At 40.1% G+C, this 19,146-nt stretch overlaps 1 protein-coding gene across 1 annotated transcript in view; it reads right to left on the reverse strand.

The window, feature by feature from the left end:
- The window catches only part of LOC145413201 (protein lifeguard 1-like), a 58,846-nt gene that overhangs the window by 26,291 nt on the left and 13,409 nt on the right, over positions 1 to 19,146 (reverse strand). The window contains exon 2 of the mRNA XM_080282924.1: positions 5,050 to 5,142. Within this exon, the coding sequence (XP_080139050.1) occupies positions 5,050 to 5,141 (92 nt within the window). The 5' untranslated portion in view covers position 5,142. The remainder of the gene's footprint in view (positions 1 to 5,049; positions 5,143 to 19,146) is intronic.

Consider the following 19,146-nt stretch of genomic DNA (forward strand, 5'->3'; position numbering starts at 1 on the left):
TGTCATGTAGTAAATTTTTCACTTCCATGCTCACTTCCCAGTTTCTTATCACTGCTGTCAAAGAACCAGCAACCTATCTTCCCTGCTGTACCCTTTCAAGCACTTCACCCTCCAAACCTCCATCCTTACTCATCACACTACCCAAGTACTTAAACGTACTCACATTTTCCAATTCCTCACCATCCAACCTCGCTGTACGTTCACTGACTTCACCTCTCTCAAAGACCATCACTTTACTCTTCCCTACATTCACCTTTAGATTCCGTTTCTTATACACTCTCCCAAACTCATCCACCAAGCCTTGCAGCTCCACTTCGTCTTCACTCAACAACACAGTATCATCTGCAAACAACAGTACAGGGAGTTTCCAAACACTATCCTCTCTCACAATGGCCACTCCAACATCCACTACCCTACCTTGTACCTCTTTTATTACCCCATCCACGTACAGATTGAACAACCATGGAGACATGACACATCCCTGTTTCAACCCAACCTTCAAAGAGAAAAATTCACTTAGTTCACCATCTACACGCACTGCAGCCTTCGCACCATCGTACATACTCTTCACAGCATTCAACAACTTCCTATCTACTCCATATATTCTTAACACTTTCCACAATCCTTGTCTATCCACCCTGTCATATGCTTTCTCCAAATCCACGAAAGTCGCATACAACTTCTTTCCCTTCTCTAGAAACTTTTCCACTAAAGATTTAAGAATGAATATCTGATCTACACAACCTCTTCCCTTCCTAAAGCCTCCCTGTTTTTCTCCAACTAATTTCTCTGTTCTTTCTCTACCTATGTCAATAAGTATCCTACCATACACTTTTCCTATTATACTAAGAAGACAAATGCCCCTATGATTACCACACACTTCTTTTTCCCCTTTTCCTTTGTTCAAGGGAATAATTATATCTGACTTCCAATCCTCCGGGACTCTACCTTCCTCCCAGGCCAATCTGCACATCTTTCACATCCATTCTACTACTATCTCTCCCCCATGCTTCAGCATTTCACCACACACTCCATCAATTCCTGGAGCTTTCCCCGATTTAACTTTCTTCATTGCTTCCACAACTTCTATCCTACTGATTTCTTCCTGTCTTCTCACCTCCCTCCTTCTCCCAGCCATTCCCCAGCCACTTATATTCGCATTACTTCCATCCTCTATGTTCAGCAATTCCTTAAAGTGTTCTCTCCACCTGCTCATTTTCTCTCCCTTCTCCACTAGTAATCTACCATTTTTATCTTTCACTCCCCTGCTAACTTCACTTCCACCCTGTCTTACTCTCTTCACCTCTTTCCAGAACATTTTCTTACAGTCCCTCCACTTTACACTCAAATTCCTTCCAAATTCCTCATCCACTCTCTTCTTACTCTCTCTTACTAATCTTTTCACCTCTCTCTTTCTTTCTACATATAACTCTCTCTTCCGCCTCTCAACTTCTTCCACGCCCCCATTTCTCATCCATTCATTGTATGCTTTCTTCATTTGTGCCACAGGCTGTCTCACCTCTTCAGTCCATCACGCTGTTCCTTGCACCCCCCTCCGTCTTCTCTTCCTTCCACACACCACATCACATGCTGCACATATTTCTTCTGTAAATATCCTACACACACCTTCCACATCTCCCATCTGCTCCAATTCATATTTGCCCAATCGTTCCTACACTTCTCTCTTATACTCTGCCTTTTTCTCATCCTCTTGTAACCTTTCCACTCTCCTTGCAACTACTCCTTCCTCTCGTCTTTCCCTTCTTCTATTCCTCCATCTTACTTGAATCCTAATTCTGGCCACCACCAAGTAGTGGTCAGAAAGTCCACTCCCCCAACCTCTATAAGCTCTTGCATCCATTACACATCTTCGCATCCTTTCATCCACACACACACAATCAATCATTGCCTTCCTTTCATTCAGTTCACCACCCACCCTTCTCATCACTCGCCATGTATACCTGTGGATCATTTTATGCCTGAAGAGGGTATTGGCTATCACCAACCCCCTCCCAGCACAAATGTCCACTAATGCACTCCCATTCTCATCTATCTCAGCAGGCACACCCCACTTACCAACTCTTCCATCCACCTTCACATTCCCAACTTTACCATTCATATCACCAATCAAAAACACTCTCTCATTCCTTCCAAACTTTTCCATGCACACTTCTACATTTGTCCAGAACTCTTCTCTCACTCTTCTAGCATGATCATGCGTTGGCGCATACACACACAATCGCCCACATTTGTATTCCAACTTTCAACTTTACCCACACAACCTTGACCCAATTGATCCATACTGTCTTATGCTCTTCTTCCATCTTTTACTCACAACTATACATACTCCTTCCTTTGCCCTCTCATTCTCACCTACTCCTGCACATATACCCCATCCATACTCCCATTCTCTCACACTTTCTCTTCTCCATTTTGTTTCAGTTATTCCACATACATCCACTTTCACACCCTCAAGCACCTGGACAATCTCTCTCTCTTTCACCTCATCATTCGCTGCCCTTACATTCCACGTTCCTATAACCATGTCCTTTGTCCGGTCCTTGGTCGTCATCTCTAAATTTGTGACAATTCTGCCTATACTTAGGAAAAAAAGCAGGTATGGTGCAAAAACTTAAGTCCAGGAGACCAGCTGCTTGCTAAACAAACCAGTATGAGACTTTTAAGTAAGGTGTTGAATGTGCCAAGGGAAAATACACAAAAGACAAAGTACAAAATGCTAGACAACTGTTTATAGTACAGGTATATTCCTAACGATGCAATTGGTTAAGTAAAAACCCATCGTTAGGTGGGGTACCGGTATCATATATCGGGATAGATTTAACATGTAAAGTATAGGAATGCATTTTTGAGCCTTGGGTTTCCCCCCCAAATAAGTCCTAAACCCACCCAAATGAGTCCAAAAACAAGTTTACAGCCAATCTAAATGGCCTAACAACTGTGAAGCTAAGCTAAGCTTAACACCCGTAAATAACTCACTAAAACCAACAAATATAATCTGAAAATCATCAAATATAAGTCTGGAAAAAATCAAGCTTAGTAAACTGTTCCCCAAAGTGACAATGTTCATCCCACCTATGGCTAAAACACATTAATCTAGGTCTAAAAACAATTAGTATATCAACCTAAACACAATTTTAATCTAAAATATCAAAATTGGTTAAAGAAAATAAAAACCCAACGTTAAACCAGGGTTTAGCGATTGTTAGGCAGGGTATGATGGTATTTCTAACCCCATCGCTAAGCCAGGGTATCACACCTAGGGGTATCATATCGAGGTATTCCCGTATTCATTATCATAACTGTTGTCATCATATCCAACGTCTTAATCCCTCCTGAGAAACTCCTGATAGGATTGTCATGACAGACGCGTCTACAGACTACCCTATTCTCAGACACTCTTCTCACTCTCTCACACACTCCCCTTCCCATTCTTTTCCACTCTCTTCTTCCTCATTACTCAGGTCTGCCTCTATCAACAGTGCCTGCTCTTTTACACTTTCTTTAGCACCTTATCTATATGCATTCTTTGTACATGTCCATACCATTTCTGTGTGCAGCATTCCTCTTTATCCACTCGACAATTTCACACCTCACTCCTATACTCTTCTCTTCCATTCTATGATAGCTACCTGTAAATTTCACTCTTTCTTACAAAATCCATTCTTCCCATGCCTGAAGCTGCTCTAAGAAGGGTCATTTCAACAGCCTGCAACCTACACAGCACAATGTCCCACAGTATTCAAGCGTCACTCCCATATAAATGTCAGCAGTAAGACACTCATGCATGGCTTTCTTGACTTAAAGCTAACTTTTCTTCCCTTCAATATACAACTGAGTTCGCCAGTTATTCTCCTCCCATGAAGAGATTTCTCCTTAACCTTACCCCCTATTTTCCAATATTTATATAATACAGCTCTCAGATACTTAAAATTATCAACTTGCAAGTATTCACCTCCTATATGAACCCTGCAATTTAATGTGCTTCTTCTCTCTACTCTGAACTGCCTTTCAAAATCTCCAGTCACACTCATTCCTTTCCTGTTTATTCAGATGGAGTTTAACTGAAATACAGTAATATAATACAGAACAGTAGATAAGAAAAATGAGATTGAGGCACATGGGGGAGGCGGTGGCTCAGCCGGTAGAGAGGTTGCCTGCAGTCCCAATGGACCCAGGTTCAAATCCCCGCTGGGGCAGGGAACAGTTTAAGGATTTGAATTTCATTAAATCAGGCTTTACTGATCTACCAGAAGACCCGCTGACATGTCGTAAAAATACCCCCGCTAATACCAATACACCAGTCCTGTATGAGACAGCCCTAGCATGTATTCAATATGGACGGTGGATGTTAATGCTGAAGTGGTGACATGTGGAGATGTTGGAGGACTACTAGACCTTGGGGCAATGCCCTGGGGAAAGGCCATGAAGCCTTTGCCAAGAGTTGAAAAAAAAAAAAAAAAGGGGGGGGGGGAGCACTCCTAAATATATATTCAGTCATATTACTGTCATTACACACTTACAGCTGCACAATACCTGAAACAGAATGCAGATAAAACCCAATAACACATTGTTTATATGGAGTTATGTCAAGTGCCCTCAGAGGGTCACTCCCACATAACCAGGAATGCCCGTACTAACTCAGATAGGGGGTTTTGGTGCACAAACAGCCTAATACAGTACAGGCACACTCTCCAAGGGGCTGGCTGGGTATTTCTTCCAGTCTAGCAGTTTGTACCACTGGAAAGGTTTTCATATGGGTATTTCTTACATACGGAGTTCAGACAGTGTCACTGGGAATAAGTATTCACACTAAGTGTGTGTGGGGTGGGGAGGGGGGGTTGATTTGGATACGTAAAAACCTGAATACCAGCAGTCTGGATACTGGAGGGTTCCTGTACTTGGGTAACAAATTTATTCACTGGGGGCTATGAAGTCAAAAATCAATATTGTGGGTAACAATATCGGTACTAAATTCTACGGTACCTTAGTTATTGTAAAACAGTAAAGTACTGTATGATAAACTCTCACCTGATGAAGCCCATTCTGATAGATTTGTCTGAGAACTCCATATTGCCTGTGTCAGCCAAAGGCTCATTGTAGGACTCATAATCGTACGACATCCTGCAACATCAAAGTTGTCGTAAGTAAATACAGTACTGTACTGTAGATTAATGTACAGTCTTTTACTAAAAGTGAAATTTTAAGGGCTGCTAACCTTCTCTGATGAAGCTGAAACCAATTTTACACATGTGCCAAAAGCATTCTCAAACATAGCTACTACATGGCACAGAAAGACAGGGAAAGGCTCCTTTCCCTGATATTTGTTTCTAGTGAAATTCCAACCATGTGATGATAAAAAACTGGATTAAGTTTATGATAATGACAGAAAAAAAAGTAAGGAGAAATAGTTTATCTGTAACAGCAGTGATAATAGTAGATTAATGTCTCAATGAACTCTGTGGCAAAAAATAACACACCTACAGGCTATAGCTCTACAACTCTATACCCATGAACCACAGTTTCAGCACAGCACACACCCATTACCCCTACTTCAGCCTGGAAGGAAGATCAAGTCAAGAATCCATATGATGTCACACACACACACACACACACACACACACACACACAATTACCTATCTGGTAATGTTCCTTACAGTTTGAGATTTTCTGACTGAAAGAGAAGTTCATGATAATATGCAGATGATTATAAGGACAGGAAGAAAGGAACTGGAATATTTTTACAAAAAGGCAAATGAACAAGTCTTACATGCGGTAAGCTTTACATTTTGGAATGAGTCTAAACGGAAATAAGTAACTACAGATACCATTATATGCATAGAGATATATGCTTCTGTGAAATGGAAGAAAAAAGGGTTAAGTTAAAAGTTGTGGCAAGATAAGAGAATGCACTACAGATACAAATGAAAACAGAGCAACAATAACATTACAGGGGTGCCATACATAATGTGTGGATTTGTTGTGGCTGATATACTTGATACACTCCCTCTGGTAGTGCAATCATTTCACACAAGGCCGGGCATCATGTGAAATCATTCTCAGCTTGAACCGAGCATGACGTCATTCCATCTGAAAGCAGTTCACTCCAGTTGCATGTTCACTGTCTGTGTTGCAGTATTCACCATGCTATTACAACTCTCTCTCTCTCTCTGTATGTGTGTGTGTGTGTGTGTGTGTGTGTGTGTGTGTGTGTGTGTGTGTGTGTGTGTGTGTATTTATTTACCTAGTTGTGATAAACAGGAAATGAGCTATGCTCGTGGGGTCCCATCTCTTTTTCTCAATTAGTCAAATTTTGCTTTGAACTCGTTTAAGTTTTTAGACTGGACGATCTCTTTGTCCAAGCTATTCCAAAGGTATATGTATTTATATGGAAAACTATATTTCTTAATATCCTTCAAGCAACTTGGGTTTTTCAGTTTCATTCTGTGTCCTCTTGTTACTCTCCCATCCCATACAAACAGATCTTCTCTGTCAATTTTATCTCCTCCCATCATGGCCCTGAACACTGCGATCCATGTCACCCCTCTCTCTCTCTCTCCGTTCTTCTAAGGAAGGCAGATCCAGCTTTTCCAGCCTCTCTCTGTACAACAGATCTGCCAGGCTGGGGACCATCTTAGTTGCTGTTCTTTGTAATCTCTCGATCTTGATCATATCTTTCTTTTTCTTTGGAGACCACACCATGGCTGCATATTCTAACCTGGGGCGGATCATGGCCACTATCAACTTTTTCATCATCTCCTCATCCACATAATGAAATGCTACTCTTATGTTAGTCAAGAGATTATACATCACTAACTGTCTTGTTAATGTGTTTTTCAGGTGATAAACTATCCTGGACCAGCACTCCCATATCCTTCTCTTCTCTCACTTTTATGATTACTTCATTACCCATCAAATAATTCAGTGATGGCCTCTTGGTACTTTTACCCATTTCCAATATTTTACATTTTTTGTGCTGAATTTCAATTCCCACATCCGACTCCAATCATGACTCCTATATAGGTCTTCCTGCAGCATTTTATAGTCTTCCTCAACTTCTACTCTCCTCAAGACCTTTGAATCATCAGCAAACAGACTTGTATAACAGTTCATTCCATCTACCATATCGTTTATGTAAATCAGGAACATTACTGGTGATAACAGTGAGCCCTGTGGGACTCCACTTGTTACTTCCCTCCATCCAGACATCTTGTCCTTTATTACTGTCCTTATTTGTCTGTTTCTCATCCACTCCAGGAGGTTTCCCTTCAGTCCTCTTATGTGCTCCAATTTCCACATTAGTCACTTGTGGGGTACCTTGTCAAAAGCTTCCTCCAAATCTAAATACTGTACACACAATCCACTCAACTGTCTCTCTCCTGTAGCACGCCAACAGCTCTTGAGTAAAACCTCAACAAGTTGGAAACACACGATCTTCCACTTCTGAATCCAAACTGACTTGCAGCCAAAACGTTCATCTCTTCCAGATATTTTATCCATCTGTCTTTCAGGATTCTCTCGCAAAATTTTGCGACTATGCTGGTCAGGGACACTGGTCTATAATTCAGGGGTTCTTCCTTGTTTCTTCAATTATAAATTGGTACCACATTGGCCCTCTTCCATTCCTGAGGAACTTCCTATGAACACACAATTAAACTGTGAATCTTATCTGCCAGTTGTTCTCTGCATTCTTTCAGTACCCAAGTAAAGATTCCATCTGGTCCTGGGGCTTTCCTTACATCTTGAGTTTCCACAAATTTATCACTACATTTCTAGTCACTCCCTCCCCCTCTACAAAATCCCTTTCTATGGTGAAAACTGACTGGAAACATTTGTTCATTATTTCAGCTTGCATTGCCACATCTTTATAGACCTCCCCTTCTATTTTTAGTTTGGTGATTCCTTCCTTTTGTTTCAATTTGCCATTAACAAATCTATTAAACAATTTGGGTTCTTCCTTACATTTGTCAATTATACCTTTTTCAAAGTTCGTTTCTTCCTCTCTATGTATTCTTGAATATATAGCTTTCATTTTTATCTATCTATCTATCTATCTATTGCCAGACACCTTAATGCCATATGGGGTGGCCACAAGCAAATCACCTCCATGTCACCTTCTCCCCCACCATTTCACTGCCCTGCTCCCAATTAACATCCCCCTCTCTCATATACCTCTCCACTCCATCCCTCCATCTCATCCTTGGCCATCCCCTCCCTCTCTCCCCCTCCACCTCACTCACATACACTCTCCTCATCAGTCTCTCACTCTCCATCCTCTCCACATGTTCAAACTAGCTCAATGTGCTTCTCCTAATGCTTCCTATCACATCCACATCCACATCACAACGCTCCTTCACTTCCTCATTTGTCAGTCTGTCTCTCTATGTGACTCCACAGGCTCCTCTCAAATAACTCATTTCCACTCCTCTCACTCTTGACTTGTGTCCCCCCAACAACGTCCAAGCATCACTTCCATATGTTAGAGCTGGTATCACAATATTGTCATGTAATAACTTTTTCACTTCCATGCTCACTTCCCCATTTCGTATCATCGCCTTCAAGGAACCAACAACTTTTCTTCCTTGTTGTACCCTTTCAAGCACTTCACCATCCAAACTTCCATCTTTACTCATCACACTACCCAAGAAGTATACTTAACCCGCCCCATCCCGACGTTTTTGGACCTTTTTTTTTTTTTTGGCTCAAACATCCGCTTTGGTGAAAAACATCGAAAATTCATAGAGAAATCGCTCACCTGAGGTTTAAAATACTGGATTTAGGTACAAGTTCTTCCTTACCTGACTGGGTTTTCTAACAGGCTGGCACCAAAGAAAACGAGTTCTATGGGAGGGTAACTATTTTATCCACTCATAAACAGTATTTATTTATTTACTTGGTACGAATTTATATGTAGTACAAGAGTATATTGGTTTTCAAACAGTAATATAGGCATTATAAGCATTGCTTCACTCACTAACTCATCACCATTCATGACCTTTTTTTCCCCACATTACCTGATCATCATTTCTGACTGTTTCTTCCTCTAATGCTATGTAAACTTTGTCCTCCACATTGTCATCGATTGGGGAATCACTCTGGCCCTGAATGTCTTTACTGACCAGGTCACTGGTAACAGGTGAATTGGCGAGACAATGGCATGCAACGGGGGGGGGGGGGTTATGCGGTGTAAGGCATTGTTCCTGCTTGGCATCTTGTAGAGGAATAGAGGAAGGTGTCCCGTGTATACGTGCCAAAAATCACTCGCGAAAATTGAAAATTGTGCAAATCACGGACCTTGCAATATTGCCGCGTTAATTCACGTCACCGGGATGGCGCGGGTTAAACGTACTCACATTTTCCATTTCCTCATCATTCACTTCTTGCTCTTCTATATTCTTCCTTTGTTCTATTATTAACTCTGTCTCTCCAGTTGTTCCATGCCATGTCCATCTCTTTTTCTGCATTTAACCAATCCTTCTTCCTGTTTTCTTTCCCACTTACTCTTGGAACATATTTTTCCACCCCCAAATTATAGAGGTCTAGAAAGATATCCCACTTCCTCTGCACCTCTCATTTCTCTGAATTTTCTCCAATTCGCATCTTCGAAAAATTTCCTCAATCCTGTAAAAACTGCTTTCCCAAAGTTGTATCTTCCCTGCCTATAAAGCTCTTGTCTTGGCACCATGTTCCCTTTTATCATCTGGAACTCAATGACCACATGATCACTTTTCCTATAGGACACAGATATTTCAAAGATTCAATTACGTCAAGTTCTTTGGTTAGCAGTAAATCTAGTCTTGCTGGCATGTCATCACCTCTGAATCTTGTCTCTTCTTGGACCCACAGGGTCATTATATTATTCATTGCTATTTTTAACAATATAGTGCCCCACGAATCTTCGCTGCCTCCTGAGTCCCAGTCCTCCCAGTTCACCCCTTGACAATTAAAATCACCCATCAGAATTATGTTGTTGCTTTTCTCAATCACTTCCTGTAGATATCTAACCATGTCTGACAACATCTCCTGGTATTCATCGTCATTCCATGCCCTTGTCTTAGGGGGAACATATATCACTGCGATGTCCTTGCCATTCTCTCCAGTTTCTAATTTCATATTTATCACCTCAACCCTACCTTCTCCCAGTTCCACATTATCCACATTGATGTTGTTCTTCACTGCCAGCGTCACTCCTCCCGGTCTTTCTTTTCTGTCTCTTCTCCACTGTTTGTATTTACCATCTCCCATATGGATATCAATATCCTCCCTTAACTTGGTCTCTACAAAGCACATAATATCTGGTTCATGTACTCTCAAGTAATCGTTGATTTTTAACCTTGCCGATATTAAACCATCAACATTAGTATATGCCACTTTACAAATTTTCTCGTTCTTTACTCCCTCTTCTCTCCCTCTCTCTGTCGGTAGGCCTACCACTTCCTTAATTTCTGAGCCATAACTCTCCAATGGAACACTGTCTTCTCTTCCTCTGATCTCTGTTCATTTTTTGCCTTTGCTTCCTTTACTAGCTCCTTTACTTTAGCTCTTTCTTCCTCATTTGCATCTTTCCTTATCCAAACATTCTTGAACTTCTCTTTGTCTGATAATTTCCATGTTCTGTTGATGATTTCGTTTATCATTACCTGAGACTTAAACTTTAGTGGCCTTGCCCCTCTTTCCTTGTACTTTCCTAGCCTAAACACTTCTTCAATCTCTTCTTGAACTTCATTGTTACCCTCCATAACTACTGATACTATCTCTTTAGCCTTACTCAGTTCTTCTCTTTCCCTTTCTGATCTTACTGTGTGTGTGTGTGTGTGTGTGTGTGTGTGTGTGTGTGTGTGTGTGTGTGTGTGTGTGTGTGTGTGTGTGTGTGTGTATTTACTGTACCTATTTCCATTTACCTATTTGTAGTATACAGGAACTGAGTTAAGCATGTACTGTCCTGTCTACATATCTACATTTTTCTAGTCTAATTTTAAACACATGAATGTTTTTTGCCTGCACCACCTCTTCATCTAAGTCATTCCAAATACAGTACTTATGCTTCTGTTCAGGAAACTGAACTTTTAAGATCATTAAGACATCTACTTTTCCTCAGCTTGAAGTCATGATCTCTTATTCTTCCATCATCCAACACAAAAAGATCCTCTCTATCCACACTTTCCAATTCTCTTACATTTCTAAACATCGCGATCAAGTCACCCCATTCCCTTCTCTCGCGCAGTGTTGGTAACTTCAGTTTTTCCAATCCCTCCTCATAGGTTACTTCCCTTAAGCATGGTATCATCCATGTTGCCATCTGCTGAACCCTCTCTAGTTTATCAATATGCTTCTTCAAATGAGGTGGCCATACCACAGCCACATACTCTAGTCTTGGTCTTATGATGGTCACTATCAACTCCCTCAGCATTTCCTCATCCACATAATTAAAAGCCACTCTCACGTTGGTCAGTAATCTGTAAGTTCCTCCAATGATTCTGTTCATGTGCTTTTCTGGTGACAAGTCATCCTGAATAATCACTCCCAAGTCTTTCTCATCTTTTCTTTTACTAAGTATCTCATTGCCCATTTTATACGGTATGTTCAGTGCGGTTTTTTTTCACTCATTCCCATTTCTAATACATGACACTTCTTGGCATTAAAATCCATTTTCCAAGTCTGGCTCCAGCTGTGAAGTTTGTCCAAGTCCTACTGCAGTTTTTTACAACTATCAGTACATTTAATATGTTTCATGATTTTAGCATCATCGGCGAACATATTCATGTAACTATTCAAACCCTCTGATAAATCATTTACATATATCAGAAACATTACTGGGGCTAAGACAGAGCCCTGGGGTACTCCACTAGTCAAGTTTCTCCATTGTAAAACCTTGTCTCTTATAACTGTTCTCATCTGCCTTCCTATCAAATAATTTCCCATCCACTTTAATAGTTTCCCATGCACTCCTCCAAAGGTCTTTAACTTCCACTGCAGTCTCTTGTAGGGCACCCTGTCAAAAGCTTTCTTGAGATCAAGACAGACACAATTTGCCCATCCCTCTCTCTATCTTGTATGACATCTATTACCCTACTGTAGAAACTTACGTGGAGAGACAGGCTGACGAATGAGGATATAAAGGAGCGTTGTGGTGTGGATGTGGATGTGACAGGAAGCGTTATGAGGAACACACTGAGGTGGTTTGGCCATGTGGAGAGGATGGAGGGTGAAAGACTGACGAAGAGAGTGTATGTGAGCGAGGTGGAGGGGGGAAGAGGGAGGGGGAGGCCGAGGATGAGATGGAGGGATGGGGTGGAGAGGTATATGAGAGAGGGGGGTGTGAGTTGGAAGCGGGGCAGTGAAATGGCAGGGGACAGGGCGACTTGGAGGCGATTTGTTTGTGGCCACCCCAAACGGGATTGAGGCGTCTGGCAATACATAGATAGATAGATAGATAGATAGATAGAAACTTAATAGGTTGGTAACACATGACCACCCTTCCCTAATACCAAATTGTCTTGGTGCTATCACTTCAGTGTGTGTGTGTGTGTGTGTGTGTGTGTGTGTGTGTGTGTGTGTGTGTGTGTGTGTGTGTGTATTTACCTATTTGTAGTATACAGGAATTGAGCAATGCTCGTGTTGTCCTGTCTCCATATCCACATTTATCAAGTCTACCTTTACACACATGAATGTTTTTCTCATGCACCACCTCTTTGTCTAAGTCGTTCCAAATATTTAAGAATATACCTAATTGTGATATACACGGAATGTACTATGCTCGTGGGTTTCCGTCGCTGTTTCTCAATAAGTCGAATTTAACTTTAAACTTGTTTAAGTTTTTAGACTGGACGATCTCTTTGCCCAGGCTATTCCATAAGTCTATACTTCTGTAAGGAAAGCTATATTTCTTGATATCCTTCAAGCAGCTTGACTTTTTCAATTTCATTCAATGTCCTCTTGTTGCTCTCTTATCCCATACAAACAGATCTTCTTTGTCAATTTTATCTACTCCCACCATGGTCCTGAACACCGCAATCATGTCTCCCCTCTTTCTCCTTTCCTCTAAGGAAGGCAAATTCAGCTTTTCCAGCCTCTTTCTGTATGACAGGTCTGCCAGACTGGGGACCATCTTGGTTGCTGTTCTTTGTATTCTCTCAATCTTGTTTATATCTTTCTTTTTGTGTGGGGACCACACTACCGCTGCATATTCTAACCTGGGCCGGATCATGGCCACTATTAATTTTTTCATCATCTCCTCATCCATATAATGAAATGCTACTCTTATGTTAGTGAAGAGTTTATAAGTCTCTCCAACTATTTTGTTAATGTGCTTTTCTGGTGACAAACTATCTTGGACCAGCACTCCCAAATCTTTCTCTTCTCTTATTTTTGTGATTAATTCATTTCCCAACAAATAATTCAGTGATGGCCTCCTGGTACTTTTACACATTTCCAATATTTTACATTTCTTTACATTAAATTTCATTTCCCACGTCCGGCTCCAATCATGTACCCTATCCAAATCCTCCTGCAGCATTTTACAATCCTCCTCAACCTCTACCTTCCTCAAGATCTTTACATCATCAGCAAACAGACTTGCATAACTGTTCACTCCATCTACCATATCATTTAAGTAAATCAGGAACATTACTGGTGCCAACACCGAGCCTTGAGGGACTCCACTTGTTACTTCCCTCCATCCAGACATCCTATCCTTTATTACTGTCCTCATTTCTCTGTCTCTCAAAAAGTCTCTCATCCATTCCAGAAGTTTCCCCTTCAGTCCTCCTATATATTCTAGTTTCCACATTAGTCTCTTATGAGGTACCTTGTCAAAGGCCTTCTCCAAGTCTAAGTACACACAATCCACCCAACCATCTCTCTCCTGTACCACGTCAATGACTCTTGAGTAAAAGCTCAACAAGTTAGAAACACATGACCTTCCACTTCTGAATCCAAACTGACATTCAGCCAAAATATTCATCTCTTCTAGATATTTTATCCATCTGTCTTTCAGGATTCTCTCGCACAATTTTGCGACCATGCTGGTTAGAGACACTGGTCTATAATTCAGGGGTTCTTCCCTGTTTCCTCCCTTATAAATTGGTACCACATTTGCCCTCTTCCATTCTTGTGGCACTTTCCCCTCTTCCAAAGAACACACGATTAAACTGTGAATTTTATCCGCCAGTTGTTCTCTGCATTCCTTCAGTACCCAATTAGAAATTCCATCAGGTCCTGGGGCTTTCCTTACAGTGTGTGTGTGTGTGTGTGTGTGTGTGTGTGTGTGTGTGTGTGTGTGTGTGTGTGTGTGTGTGTGTGTGTGTGTGTGTGTGTGTGTGTGTGTGTGTGTGTGTGTGTGTGCGTGTGTGTGTGTGTGTGTGTGTGTGTGTGTGTGTGTGTGTGTGTGTGTGTGTGTGTGTGTGTGTGCTTATCTAATTGTATCTTTACAGGAACGAATCAAGCTCGTACTGTCCCGTGTCTTAAACCATATTTATCGTACATATCCTTAAATTTGTGAATTGTTTTGGCACACACTATTTCATTCGGTTGTGCATTCCACTGATCAATTGCTCTGTTTGGGAAACTGAATTTCCTCATGTCTTTATCACCTCTCTTCTTATGCAGTTTTTTGCAGTGTCCTCTTGCTGATGCTTCCCCATATGTTAAGTAATCATTTATGTCTATTTTCTCCTTCCCTGATATGCATTTATATAGCATTATAATGTCACCTCTTTTCCTTCTATCCTGTAGTGTTGGTAGATTCAGTTTATTTAGTCTTTCTCCGTAGCTTAGATCCCTTAGGCTTGGTATCCATCTTGTAGCAGCCCTTTGAACTTTTTCAATCTTGTCTATGTGTTTTTTGAGATGAAGACTCCAGACTACTGATGCATACTCCAGGGTTGGTCTGATGAATGATATTATTATCCTTCTTAGCATGTCTTCATTTATGTATGTGAATGCTATTCTCATATTTGCAAGCAGTGTATACATGTTCCATACCTTCTCACTGATGTGGTCAGCCGGAGATAGTCTGTTATTGATAATCACACCTAGGTCCTTCTCCCTTTCTGATGTGTGTAGGGTTTTATTTCCTAACGTATAATCCCAATCAGGTCTTTTTCCACTTTTACCAAACTTGACTACATGACACTTGTCCACATTGAATTCCATTTGCCATTTATTACTCCATTCATGAAGTTTATTTAATTCTTCTTGTAGCTCTTCACAAGAGTCTGTGTTAGTATTTCTCCTTTGTATTTTTGCATCATCTGCAAACATATTTACATATTTAAATAGCTTTCATTTCCAGTGTTACTGTCTATATCATTTATATACACTAAAAAATATGATTGGTGCCAGCACTGAGCCCTGTGGTACTCCACTAGTCACTTCTTTCCATGATGAGTAGTTTCCCCTTAGTACTGTTTTCTCTTTTTTTGAGAAAATCTTCCATCCAACAAAACAGTTTGCCTCGAATTCCTCCTTGATGGTACAGTTTCCATAAAAGTCTTTGGTGTGGTACTGTGTCAAATGCTTTCTTGTAATCTAAATAGATACTGTCCACCCATCCTTCTCTTTCCTGTATTGTGTCTGTTACTCTGTCACAGTAGCTCAACAGATTAGTAACACATGATTTTCCTTTTCTGAAACCAAACTGTCTTTCTGTTATCATATTGTGTTCTTCTAGATGATTTACCCAAGCTTTTCTTATAAGCTTCTCTAATACCTTGCTTACAACACTGGTCAGTGATACTGGTCGGTAGTTGTGTGGATTTTGTCTATTCCCTTTCTTGAATAAGGGGACAATATTTGCTTTCTTCCAAATATCAGGTAGTTTACCTTGACTCTAGGATTTCTTGAAAATTAAAAATAATGGTTTACTTAACTCCTTTGCACATTCTCGTAGCACCCAACATGAAATTTCATCAGGACCACTTGCTTTTCCTCTGTCTAATTTACTTAACTTCTCCTGTATTACTTTTTCCGATATTTGTATATCTGGTAGTATGCGTGGACATGCATGTTCCACATAGTCCCCCTTAAAATTTTTTTCTTCTGTAAAAACTGATTGGAAATTCTTAAGTGCTGCACAAATATCTTTCTTGTATAGGTGATTCCCTCATCCGTAATGGATTGTATTATATCTTTTACTTTGGTTTTGCTTCTGATGTAGCTGTAAAATAGCTTCAGTTGATCACTACTTTTATTTATGATATCCTCCTCAAACTGTTTTTGGGCTTCCCTCCTTATTCTTGTATAATCGTTTCTTGCCTGTTTGTAATTATTATATGCCCTTTCACTGTGTCTTCTATATCTATTCCACAACAAATCTCTTCTTTATTTTGATTTTTTACATTCTGTATTGAACCATTTCTGTATTTTCTTACCTGCTTCTTTGTGCTGTGGGATGTACTTCTGGACTCCTCTTTCATAAAAATCACAGAATTTTTTATATACAGCATTTAAATCTTGTCCTCTAAGCTCATTCTCCCAATCAACTTCTAAGAAATACTTCTTTAGGTCATGATAATTTCCCTTTTTATAGTTTAGGCTCTTTTTGTAACTTTCATTTCTTTTAACTATGTCATATGCTATACTGAAGTTGCAATTTAGTACTGCATGGTCGCTTTTGCCGAGTAGAGGGTGATATATTAAACTGTCAATATCATTTTCTTGCCTAGTAAATATGAGATCTAGCATTGAAGGTACAACGAGTCCTCTTTTTCTGGTGGTTTCCCTCACATGTTGCGTTAGGAATAACTCTTGCACGAGATCCAGGAGCTTTTGGTCCCAACAGCTTTCTTGGCTTATTATATCTAGAGTATTCCAATTTATATTTGTATTAAAATCTCCAGTTAGTATAATTCTTTCCGATTTCTCTTCCATTTTATGTAGTAATGCTCTTAAACTCTGAATTGTACTCTCTGCCAGGTCCTCATATTCGTCTTCCCATGTGTTTGATCTGGGTGGCATGTACAAATTGGCTACAATTACTTTCCCTTCAGATGTGTTGACTTCTACTGCAATCAGTTCTACTTGTGAGGGTATATCTAGTTTTATTTCATTGACTTTTAGATTTTTCTTAGTTAATATTATAATTCCTGCTCCTTTTTTTAAGTTTCTGTCTCTTCTCCATATATTACATTCCTCTAAGTTTAGGATGTCATTTGATATCCTTGGTGTTAATTTTGTTTCAGTTAGGCATATTATATGTGGTTTATTTTCTCTGACATAATCATTCATCTCTAATAATTTTGATACCATTCCATCCACATTTGAGTACATCAGCTTAATCATCTTGTTTATATACTTGTCATGACATGGTTCTATTACCTTCCTCCTTTTTATTCCCTCCTGGTTATGTACTACTTTCGTACCTGCAATCCTATTACTTTGTAAAAAAAATGTGTTCTTCTCCTCCTCTGATCTTCCCTCATTTTTTGTTTTTGCTTCCTCCCTCTTCTCTTTCAGTAATTCCAGTTCCTCTTGTGTTAGGCATCTTTATATCCATACATTTTTGAACTCCTCTTTTTCCATGAGATTCTTTGCATTTTTTAGTATCTCCTCCACGGTGTTCACACTCTGGAAAGTTACCTTTAGAGGTCTTGACTTGCTTTTCTCGTATTTCCCTAACCTTTTGTGTTCCTCTATGTCTTTACTACAGATTTCCACTGATACTTCTTTCAATAAGCTCATTACATTTGCCATCTCCTTTTTGTCTCTTGAGATCTTGTTTTTTACTTCTTCCTCTTTTATACCAGTGATTACTATAGATTTGTCGACATCCACTGAATCTCTGACTAACTTTGGATTGTTTTGGATTATTCTTTTCACTTCCTTTTTAATGCTTTTTTCTTCCACCCTTGTTTCTAAGTCATCTTTACTTTCACCAATTCAGCATACGTGGTTTCCACATCATTTTTGTAGCTTTGCACAGCTTCATTCACCTGTGTTATCTTCTCCTCAATATCACTGTTCTGGTCTATCAGACTGCTTACTTGCCTAACTGTCTCTGTATCATTTTTGAACTCTTCCATAATACTCTCGTGGTTGACTACTGCACTTGCCATTTCACTCATTTTCCTCGTAAGTGTACTCAATTCCACTGTTAGTTCACATATGGTTGTGTCTTTCTTGTTGATCTCCCTTCCTAGTTTTTCTATTTCTTCCTTTTGCAAGTGCATCTGCTTTTTTATTTCATCAATTTCATTCTGGAAAGCCATCTCCAGTCTGTGTACACACTCTATCAGTTTATTGTGAGTCTCCATTTCAACTAGTTCTTGGTAGAAATCATCATCTTGCTTTCTACCTTTATCCCGTTTCTTTTCCAAATTTGCTTTACTAAAGTATGTGGCCATTTTGTTATACTAAAAGCACTGAGTACTTACATTCCCTGGGGCAGTTGTAGTCTAAACAAACAATCAGCTGACTGAGCGCATTCTTTCACTACTCGGTTCTCTTTTCTGTTTGAACAAGTCTTGTTTAAACTTCTTATTTTTTTTTTTTTTAATAATAAAAAACCATTTAGTCTAACCTGGTACAGAGCTTGACTCATATAAAGATACTAATTTAGGTAATGCCACTGGCGCTGGCTCGGTATGGAGAGCTGTCGGACCACGTCTGCTCTCCTTGGTAACTCGTGTGTGTGTGTGTGTTGGAGTGACCTTGAAAGCATGGCTGATGCTGCACCCCTTCACAACACCACAAGCAACTCTCAATCCACTCAATCTAACACCAGCAAGGCTGCCATAGGAGGGGAGACACCAACTGGCCTATGCAGAGAGGCATGAGACTGTTCTTGCCATTAAAGATGAAGCAACAATGATCGACCTGATGTAAAAATGAAGTGGTAATGAGTCAATCACATGCACAACAAGAAGGAAAAGATAAAGAGGCACATGAAGACAGCGAGAGCCAGTTGTGACAGTAAAATGAAGAAACTATGAAACCAGCTATTGTTTCAAACTGAATCCCTTCTAATCCATTATCCTGACCACCAAAACTCAATGTAAGGTTAAGGTAAATGGATGCTCATTTATTGCTTGTCTATAGTAAAACACAGTATAGCTGTTAGACCATTTGTGTGGTGGCTGGGTGTTATTCTGTGCCTTTTGGCTGGCGAATCAGTAAAAGGGTGACTCTGGT

This window comes from Coenobita brevimanus, chromosome 95, assembly GCF_032717465.1.
Source record: "Coenobita brevimanus isolate Jiangsu-jjx chromosome 95, ASM3271746v2, whole genome shotgun sequence".
Taxonomy (NCBI): Eukaryota; Metazoa; Arthropoda; class Malacostraca; order Decapoda; family Coenobitidae; genus Coenobita; species Coenobita brevimanus.